This window comes from Oreochromis niloticus, linkage group LG3, assembly GCF_001858045.2.
Source record: "Oreochromis niloticus isolate F11D_XX linkage group LG3, O_niloticus_UMD_NMBU, whole genome shotgun sequence".
Taxonomy (NCBI): domain Eukaryota; kingdom Metazoa; phylum Chordata; class Actinopteri; order Cichliformes; family Cichlidae; genus Oreochromis; species Oreochromis niloticus.
Window position 1 is genome coordinate 75,087,371 of NC_031967.2, and position 10,704 is coordinate 75,098,074.

The following is a 10,704-nucleotide window of genomic DNA, read 5'->3' on the forward strand; positions in this document are numbered from 1 at the left end:
CATGTTTTCCATCCAACATTACAGAAGGTCACAGCAGAGAAGCTGGCTGTCTCTCAGCTTTTGTTCATCTTTGACGGCCTGGATGAAAGCAGACTTTCATTGGATTTCACCAACAGGAAGCTGCTGTCTGATGTCACACAGAAGTCATCAGTCAGCCAGCTGCTGACAAACCTCATCCAGGGGAATCTGCTTCCCTCGGCTCTCATCTGGATAACTTCCCGACCTGCAGCAGCCAATCAGATCCCTCCTACATGTGTTGACAGGCTAACAGAAGTACGAGGCTTCACTGACGCCCAGAAGGAGGAGTACTTCAGGAGGAGATTCAGTGATGAAGAGCTGTCCAGCAGAATCATCTCCCACATGAAGACATCCAGGAGCCTCCACATCATGTGTAGTATCCCAGTCTTCTGCTGGATCACTGCTACAGTTCTGGAGCACATGTTGACTACAGAGCAGAGAGGAGAGCTGCCCAAGACCCTGACTGACATGTACTCACACTTCCTGCTGGTTCAGACAAAGAGGAAGAAGAACAAGTACCATGAGGGACATGAGACGAGTCCACAGGAGCTGACGGAGGCTGACAGGGAAGTTCTTCTGAAGCTGGGGAGGCTGGCGTTTGAACATCTGGAGAAAGGCAACATCATGTTCTACCAAGAAGACCTGGAGCAGTGTGGTCTGGATGTCACAGAGGCCTCGGTGTACTCAGGAGTTTGTACAGAGATCTTCATAAGAGAGTGTGTGATCTTCCAGAAACCAGTCTACTGCTTTGTTCATCTGAGCATTCAGGAGTTTCTGGCTGCAGTCTACATGTTCCACTGTCACAACAACAGGAAGACTGATGTGGTGGACGACTTCCTGGGGATAGATTATAATGAGTCATCTCTGAATGTTTTCCTGAAGAGTGTCATGTATAAATCCCTCCAGAGTGAAAATGGCCACTTGGACCTGTTTGTTCGCTTCCTTCATGGCCTCTGTCTGGAGTCCAACCAGAGACTCTTAGGAGGTCTGCTGGGTCAGACAGAGATTAGTCCAGGAACCATCCAGAGAATCATCAACAATCTGAAGGAGATGAACAGAGATGAAACTTCCCCTGACAAAAACATCAACATCTACCACTGTCTGATGGAGATGAACGACCTCTCAGTACATCAGGAGATCCAAGAGTTCCTGAAGTCAGAGAACAGATCAGAGAAGAAACTCTCTGAGATCCAGTGCTCAGCTCTGGCCTTCATGCTGCAGATGTCAGAGGAGGTTCTGGATGAGTTGGACCTGCAGAAGTACAACACATCAGAGCTGGGACGACTGAGACTGATTCCAGCTGTGAGGAATTGCAGAAAGGCTCGGTGAGTCCAGATGTGATCATTAACATCATTAATTAGTGTAGATTAGTAGTTTAGTTCTTCAGATATACACACTACTAAATGACTCTCATTCATTTGAGATTTTCAAATAAAATGATATTTTCTGTTGATCAGTGTTGAGTTGCAAATTTAAGAGATGGTTCAACCGTCACTCTGGTTAAAAGGGAGTAGGCTTCTGCTTTCCGATGCCAATTAAAATCAAAAACACAAACTGATTCTATGAGTTTTATGCCAGTTGTTTTATTGTACAATTAAGTTCAGCAAAACATAGGAAAAAGCAAAAAGCTCCCCTGGAGTGTTCGCCATAAGCACATGCAGATCAGAAACCAACACAAAATGGAAAACAGCAGACAAAGCTACCTAATGCATATCGGACTCATCTTATATAGGGACAGTGATCCCCCCTCCCGTCGTTGGCTATCCTTTCATTCTTTTTTTTTTCTTTTTATCTTCCACTTATGATATGATATACCCTCCACCATAACTTCTTGCAAACCAGCCTCTTATCCATCATTGCATTGGGTCCTTTTGTCAGTTTTATGGCCAAAGTGAGTCTGAAAGTCTACAGAAAGGCAGTTAATCAGTTAATTCATTCAACAATTTTGTTGCCCTGCAAAGGCCAGGTTTATTTGCTTATAGAGACATTGAAAGGGTTGTACACTTCTGCATTACTGCCCTTTAAAGAGCCACCCGCCTTTGCTTTACAGTCATTCAAAGGGCTACCTTCTTTTGCTTTACAGTCATTCACAGAGGTATATGCTTTTGTTTTACAGCCACTTAAAGGACAGCAGGCATTTGTTTTACAGCCATCCGAACTGTTGCATGCTTCTGTTGCACAGTTAAAGGCAGCTGCATACCGAAAAGAACTCCTATGCTTATACTTTTGCAGTGCCAAGCTGAACAACTATGGGCTGTTATTGTAGTGTGGGTGTGTCTCTATTCACATGTGTGTATTGAACCTGTTTGAAATCAGTGTCTGTATTTTCAGTGCATGTGTGGATTTAAACAGAAGTGTAGTAAAGTATGGGATCAGAACAATGCTACCTTGAAACGAAACCGAAAAAAATATTGAAACCGAAAAAAATATTGATAGTGAAAAACAATTAATTGAAACTGTAATTTTTTTGTTTTCGCCTACAATTTTTTTTTTTTTTTAGTTTCAATCCATTTTTTTCGGTTTCAATCCATTTTTTTTCGGTTTCACTCTGCTGGCACTGTTTTGGTGTCCGGGGGCACGCTGGGGGGGCAGGGATTCCGACCCGCATGTATTTGCATATATTATAATGCTGACCAATGACTGGAGAAAACACTGACGACGCGGCTGCGGTCACGGACAAACTTGCATATGTCTGTTCGGGAATGGCAGATGCTGAGAGGTCCAGCGTTTACATTACCAACTATTTCAAAGTGACAGCCTGAGGTGTTCTTCAGTAAATTGGACTACCGGACAGGAGGACCTGAGGCCCCACCGCATTATTTTTGGTAAGTTAAATGTGTTTGTAAGCTAACCCGTAATTTAGGTAAGGACCTAGCTAGCTAGCTACCTAGCTAGCTAAGATGAGCACTCGTCTGTAGGGGAAACTTTGTTTTGTAAAGTTCGTTTAGCTAACCCATGCAGGTGAATGAATTTACCCTGACTAAAGACATCAGGAGAAACGCACCGGGCTGCTTAGTGACTAACCACGGTTACTGTACTTTTATTATGAGTATTATACTGTAAGAGCAACAGGCTGGACTCTGCTTCTGCTCCTGTGCAGAGCTGATTATTAAATATGTGCAAACAGCAGCGTGTTTTCTGTCGCTTTCCACATGTGGAAGGACATTACCGCCAACTTTTTAAAACCTGGCACTTCAGTAACCCCTCATTAGTCAATAGCTACGGATTAAATAGCAAAGCCCGATACTTATGTACTGAAACCAACTACTTCCGCTTGTCAGCTTAAGTTAAAATGTTACATTTTTCCTCTGATGATTTTTTTTAGCATTTTTTTTTTACTGAGTTTGTTACAAATATTCAGGTTAAAAAACTGTCCAAATTATTTTTAATGAGTTATGTTCACAAAGTCACATGTGCAGTATTCTGTACAGCTTGCATCCTTTAGGACAAATAATTTGAAGCATTAATATTTCTTGTTCAATACTGAGCTGATAACACCTCCGTATGTTGTGACCAGGATGCAGCAGCAGATTGAACCTCGACTGAAACCTGCTCCATCATCTCATCTTTGCAGATGTCCATTTATAAAGCATCAACAACTCAAAGGTAAACATGATATTAGAAAATGTGTTAGTATATAAGGCCTTTAAAACAAATAAAAAATAAACAGCTGTCGGCAGAACTGTAGGACTCAACAACCTAAGATCCCGAGTTTGTGAGGACACAGAAGGAATCAGCTCTATTTTGAGAGATAAACTTTATATTTCAGTTTGTGATGATTCTGTTCTCTTTGTGATTACAGGAGCCGTCCTCAGATTCAGACCACAGCACCACCCAGTGACAGCAGACAGATCATCCAACATGTTCACATGTTAACTCCAAAATGAACTGATGAAAACAGTACAAAGGTTAAAGTACCACATGTGCTGTCAGTGAAAGCTGCAGCTGTTTTATTGATAAAGCTAAAGACAAAAAGTCAAAAGGATTAATCACCCCTGTAACTGTGTCACTATACACCAGCATTAACATTACCTCAGTTTTGTGCTTCAGAAAACTGCTGATCTCAGACCTGCACAACTTCTGTTTTAAACACTGAATGTACTCAGCTACATGAAGAGCATGTGATGTTTTCTCTGACACAATTAAATAAAACCTGATTAAAGTCAAAGGCTGTTACTTGTATTTGAACTAAAAACTTGTGATCTGGAATTCTTTCATTGTTTTTTGACAATAGTGTGTTATTTATCATAAAGTAATTCAGAGTCCTTCATACCAGAGTAACCAGAGAGCACAACATATATTTAACTTTCTACAAGACTTAAAGATATTATATTATGTAAAAGTCCAGACCCTCTGAGGATTATCTGAGTACTTCTAACATTACACAAAGCAAAGGTCTCCATCAGTGTTCATGAAATGCTGGGTTTATCCTTCTTGTGAGGGAGCTGCTGGTCAAGATCACTAACCCCTGTTTGATCCCGGCGATGAGTTTCAGTCTTCCTGGTGTTTCTGAAATGATGCCTCTCACTGTGGGTCAACAGAACATCTGGCACAGGACAGCTGTAATGAAAGAAATTGAAGAAGTTTTGAAAAACAATTCTTGGAAATGCCCTATATGTGAGAAGCAGATTTTGTATTTACTTTTCTTTTGCCAATCAAGATAACTAAAAGTATAATTTTCACCATACAATTACTAACCTTGTCATCTCCTGCACTGTCTGTTTTGGGCTCTGGGCTTGTCCTTCCCAGCGCTCATGAAACTGCTTTTGCTGCACTGTGGTATGAGGTGCTAACCTGTTGACAGTGTTGGGAAGGTTAATTTTAAAATGTATTCCACCAAAGATTATAGAAGTAATGTATTTTGAATACTTTACAACTACATGAATGAACTATTGCTGTGTGATTTATTACTATTACTGAAGGTTACTCACCATACCAACACCAACTAGATGTTAAAATCTTAACATAAAATGAGTAACAGTAGGGTGGACATTAGGTAAGGCTGCACTTTTTGCAGCGATCTTGTATAGAAAACTATTCCGCGCGTACATAAAACAGGTCCGCGGCTCCGAACCGTAGTAAAGGGACCTCTGGCTCATACGTTGGGTTCATGTCGGGCTCGTAGCTGAAAACTAGCTTTACTTTGTTGTCTGGGTCAACTTTGCTAGCAAGAGACAGAGAGAGGCATTGAAAGGCTGCTCCAACGGAACTTATTGTGTTGGAGGAAAACACGAACACAGTGTACAGTCGAGTCTTCATAGCTTACTTACAACTGGGCTCGTCAGGCTCTCTTTTTGGCTGCAGTGGTTACATGCTTCCAGCTCCCGTTTCTGCTCGGTGACAACTCCTACTTTTCCTTTTTCTCCCTCCCTCGCTCACAGACACATAACGGGTATGGCAGTCCATTCTCCCTGCAGCACGGATTACACTGCCCATGAGGCTACAATGTTTAGGGCTATCCCTGTAACACTCTGCTATTGCCTTCATATTAAATCATTTTTGTATAATAATTTTTAGAGCCTCTTATTGCGTGTTTTGTTTGGGTTTCCACCGGCGTGGAATTACCAAAAATAGAGAGACCATAGCCTAACATATGAAACAGGAAAATACCGCCATGTAATCCATTTATTTCAACAAACTAACTGTATTCTCAATATCACCTATTGAACAGTAACTGTAATGGATACATTTACTCATATTTTGTATTTTAAATACGTAACGCCGGTGCATATATTACGTTACTCCCCAAAACTGCCTGTTGATGAGATCTTGTGCCGCTCCTGAAACACCGCCTCCAACTGCTAAAGAGACACGGGTATCCCTAAATTTAGCAAATATTAGCTTCAGGCTAGCTTGCTACGACGAATAGGCTAATACCAGCATTTTACCACAACTTCACCAGATGTAGCTAAAAAAACTAAACTAATGTCCAGTCCAGTGGGACAGCAAGGAAAGATGACAAAAAATGATTACTTACTTGCGGTTTAGAGGGTCAAGCTGAAACTGAAGCAGCCATTGAAAGACGGGAAGAGAGAAACATGGCAGCTTGGTCAGCACTAGTGGCCTCTATAATGTATGCAAATACATGCGGGACAGAATCCCCCAGCACGCCCCCGGACGCCAAAACAGTGCCAGCAGATTGAAACTGAAAAATGGTTTGAAACCGAAAAATGAATTGAAACCGAAAAAAAATGGATGTAAGCGAAAACAAAACACACAGTTTCAATTAATTGTTTTTCACTATCAATTTTTTTTTCGGGTTCAATACAAGATTTTTCAGTACATTTATTTCAGTTACAATATTTTTTTTCGGTTTCAATATTTTTTTCGGTTTTGTTTCAAGGTGGCATCGTTCTGATTCCATAGTAAAGGCCATGCGTAAAACGGCAACCAACGAAAAGGCTGATTGACTTGTAACTGATAACTGTGTATATTTTCAGTGCTTTGCCAAAACTTTGAGTTTTCAAGCAATAATATCTCTGCACACTTACAAATGTATTTAGCAATGTGATAACTGGCACACAGATGTTGAACATCATCCATAAATATTGGGTAATAACTCGACTCTCATACAGCGAGACTAAAGTGCCTTTAAACATCAGGGTTATCCTGCTGATCAAAGTCCAACACTGAGTTTGTAAAAACATGTTTGTCAATCATTTTGTTTGGTTTATGAGGAAAATGATTCAATAACTTCCTGCTAAGACACAACATTTCATCATATTTCCTCATAACCCTCTTTTGTCTGACCATTTGAATCACATTTGAATTTCCAATAAAGGATCCACAGAGTTTGGTGAAAATAATGACAGTAGATGTTTGTGTGAAAGTACTGGAAGCAGATTTGTGTGCGATGTTCTTTCAGTGTTGCACTTTGTAGACGTTCCCTGAGCACTGGTCTTACAGCCAGCTGCACATAGAGACCAGTGTTGTTAGTCCAGGTCAGAAGATGACTTGTTGGAATGAAAATGAGCTTGTAGTTTGTCTGCTTTAATAATGTGACTAGAAAAAAGTGTGGGACTTCAAATATGTCCATTTCTTTCACACTTCACCTTTAAAAGTGAAGCCATGTGGTTCCTGGAAGCAAAACCACGAATTTTTCCAAGTCTTTTTCATGTTTTTATGATAAATGTACAACTTTAATGTGAAAAATTCAGTTTTTTCTCTTGTTGTGTTTGTTTGAAGCTGCTTCCTGTTGGCTTCAGCTGTTTGGAGTTTCCATTTTCTAAACGTCTACATTCTGAACCTTCTTCAGCTCTGAACAGATGATGAAACACTGAATGATTTCAAGCTCACACTTTGTCTAATAAACTTAAATCTTTCATTCTTTATACAGATTGTTTAACTGTGGTTTGTCAGAGATCAGCTGTGATTATCTGGCAGCAGCGCTGAAGTCCAACCCCTCCCATCTGAAGAGCTGGATGACTGCTCAGTCAGTGAACTTGAACTTGAGGTCAGTCACCATGTTGTACTTGTGCTGAGATGATTATGATGTGAAAGTTGTGTTGTCACATTCTCTGTAAGATTAAGGTCAACTATTGAAAGTAAAGGCTTTAAAACCAAGTTAGTACAAACATCACTAATGTCACATAACTTTGCCGACATGTGGCCAACAGTAATGTTTTAATGTTCTTCGTTATTAAACATTTGCACATAAATAAGTTACATAATATTCAGTACTTACTTTTAAAAGTTTACTCTTCAGACGCCCCTCTTCCGCCGTTTTTTTTTTTTCCGGCAAAATTATCCACACCCGCCACCGAGCTATGCATTCTGGGATATGTTGGGCCGTGAAGACTACACCGCCACATCCTTTAAATTCAGGGAAATGAAGGACGCATTTGAGGGCCGCATTTCGAGCAGCCTTTGAATTGGGACAGCCTTTGTCGCGTCACTGTGACGTAATCTGCCTTAAAATGCAGCCTTTAAGGCTGCAGACCCTGAATTGGGATACAGCCACTTACTGAATGAAAATCACAGGAAGTGATGTCAGCGGGAATGTTGGCTCCAGCAATCAGAGGAGGTGTGGCAGTAATTCAGTGTGGTGCATTAAAGGTCCCATCAAAGAGCTGCTCGCTCATGTTCAGCAGTCTGCCCTGAGATGGTGACACCATCAGCTCCTTTTACAAATCATTGATCCCTTTGAGCTCCAAACAGGAGAGATGAGGTCATCACAGCATCATCAGCTAAACAGTGATGAATCTTCAGGCCCTGACGGCTACCAGCTGACTGTTAAAAACTGTGCCTGGATGACATCAGCGACCTTTAACCTCAGTTTGTAATTGAGGTTTTAAGGATGCTGTTCTGTGCCACTCCTGTCACCGTGGACTCGTGTGCTTCTGATATTAATATGGAGATAACTGTGATTTCAATGATTATATTCTACTAGACTAAATTGGAGCAACATGTGCAATGAGGAGTATATAGATGTGAGACAGACTGTGCAAAGAGAGATCACTGACAGCAGTAACACATCAGACATATTCCATCAGGGCCAAATGAACACAGCACAGAGGGAGTGTGTATCTGCACTGATCTCATTAAAGCTGATATTAATATCCAGGTTAAAGATGACATGAAAGTTTTGGGTCTGTGGATCAGCAGGAAAGACTGTTGTGAGTCAAACTGGTCCAAGAAAGAAGGTGAAGGGAAAGAAGAAGTCTGGAAATGGGAAAACAAAAACCCTGATCATGAAGCTGGTGTGAACATTGTTGAAAGCCACACTGTGTCCAGATTATGTTCTTATCAGATGTTTGCACCTCCACAAAAATCCATCATGACTGAATAAACTGAGGTCCAAACTGATCTGTGGGACAAACAGTGAGCCAACACAAAGATCTTTAATACAGAAAAGTCACATGATCGCTGGTTTAGGAGCCTCTGATCTCAACACCTGCTAAAAATCCCTTTGACTAAAAATAAATGTGATGCAATGAACAGTCTTGTGTGAGTCAGCAGACTTCCTGTCAGGGCTGTGGTTCATCGCATGCTACATTAAAAACATGTCCAATGACTGATGAGGATGAAACATCTGCTGGAAATGATTCAAGGACTTAGTCACAGAACAGAGATTCAAATCTCCAAAATCCAACTGGCTGCATCAGGACATATAGTCTGATACTCTGCACAGTTTCCTGTTTGAAGCTGCTTCCTGTTGGCTTCAGCTCTTTGGAGTTTCCATTTTCTAAACTTCTACATTCTGAACCTTCTTCAGCTCTGAACAGCTGATGAAACACTGAATGATTTCAAGCTCACACTTTGTCTAATAAACTTACATCTTTCATTCTTTATACAGATTGTTTGGCTGTGGTTTGTCAGAGATCAGCTGTGATTATCTGGCAGCAGCACTGAAGTGCAACCCCTCCCATCTGAGAGAGCTGGACCTGAGTAAGAACAAGTTGCAGGATTCAGGAGTGAAGCAGCTGTGTGGTTTCCTGGAGAGTCCAGGATGTGGACTTGAAACTCTGAGGTCAGTCACCATGTTTTAGTTGTGCTGAGATGAATATGATGTGAAAGTTGTGTTGACACTAAATTGCAGACATCAGGCTGATATTAAACACATCCACACTGAAGATCTTGGTAAAGTCTGTTTTCTTCTTCTCTGGTTTGGTCCATTGACTGCAGCAGAACAATGTTCACATTTCAAACCTTCGAAGAAGAAGAAAAATCCTCCACTGGATAATTCACTGTGAGACTCTAAAACTCTTCATCCCACCTTAAAGTCTGTCTGACACTGAAATCCAAACCAAAATGGCCGTCATACATCATACAACACAAAGTCCAACATCCAAACCTCCTCCACTGCCAGCATGAATGATGGGAAAGAGAAGGAGGAACACTCTGACATTCAGGGTTAGAATGAGTTTCATGAAGCAGACTGTGAAGATCAAAGCTGCATTAGAAGCTTGCATGAATGAATGAGTGGACAGAAGTGGACAGAGATCATCTGAAGCACTTCAAAGGCTTTAAATCAGCACATTTCTCTTTATTCTTTATCAACTCTGTTAGTTTCTCTCAGTTTTCTGTGGAATGAAGCTAACAGCAGGCTAATAAGATGCTGACCAACAGGTTTCTATTAAAGGTTGTAATTTGTATATTAAAAAGTGCCGGTGCTTTGGCTCAGCAGGGATCAGCTTACAATTAGAATACAGCTGCTGGATGGGATTAGCATGTCATAGCTATCAACCAAACTGCTAACTGGGGAATTTCAGGCCATCTATGAATTATTTTTGAAAACTGTTAGTTGGGTCTGCGCTTCGCAGACTTACAAATTTAAGTACAATAATTGCAACATTTAACAATTTGACTCCAACACTGTTTATTCAGCTTATGCTCACACGGCTGGAGCCTGTACCCTACCTGTCATAGGGCAAGAGGCGTGGTCCACCTGCACAGGTGAGCAGTCCATCACAGGGCCAACAGAGAGAGACAGAGAAGCACTCTCTCACATCCACACCTACAGCCAATTTAGAAGCACCAGTGAACCTAAGCAGCATTTCATTGGACTGTGGGAGAACATCCATCCTCCACAGAAAGGCCAACAAGCTTCAACCTACAACCTTCTTGCTTTAAGGCACTAGTGCTAACCACTTTTCCCAGTTCCAGCCCAAATCCTGCATTTTCCTGTTTCTGACTACAGGCCAACTACACTAACACTTTCTCATGAGACACTGCCACCTAGTGGAG

General features: G+C 41.2%; 1 protein-coding gene and 2 long non-coding RNA genes across 3 annotated transcripts; 2 read left to right on the forward strand and 1 right to left on the reverse strand.

Annotated features, from left to right (window-relative positions):
- The first annotated feature begins 674 nt into the window (after positions 1-674).
- Positions 675-8,723, forward strand: LOC106097422 (NLR family CARD domain-containing protein 3-like). Its single transcript, XM_025905228.1, has 3 exons — positions 675-1,343; positions 7,355-7,386; positions 8,620-8,723. The coding sequence occupies exons 1-3, from the start codon at positions 808-810 to the stop codon at positions 8,721-8,723; spliced, it is 672 nt and encodes a 223-aa protein (XP_025761013.1). The 5' UTR covers positions 675-807.
- LOC109201524 (uncharacterized) lies at positions 2,575-3,876 on the forward strand. The gene is made up of 3 exons (XR_002061587.2): positions 2,575-2,843; positions 3,536-3,624; positions 3,821-3,876. It is a non-coding gene; the product is annotated as an uncharacterized LOC109201524 (long non-coding RNA).
- On the reverse strand, positions 3,970-5,313 carry LOC106097423 (uncharacterized). Its single transcript, XR_003219554.1, has 3 exons — positions 5,289-5,313; positions 4,717-4,812; positions 3,970-4,578 (listed from the first exon to the last, which is right to left on the reverse strand). It is a non-coding gene; the product is annotated as an uncharacterized LOC106097423 (long non-coding RNA).
- Positions 8,724-10,704: the final 1,981 nt, after the last annotated feature.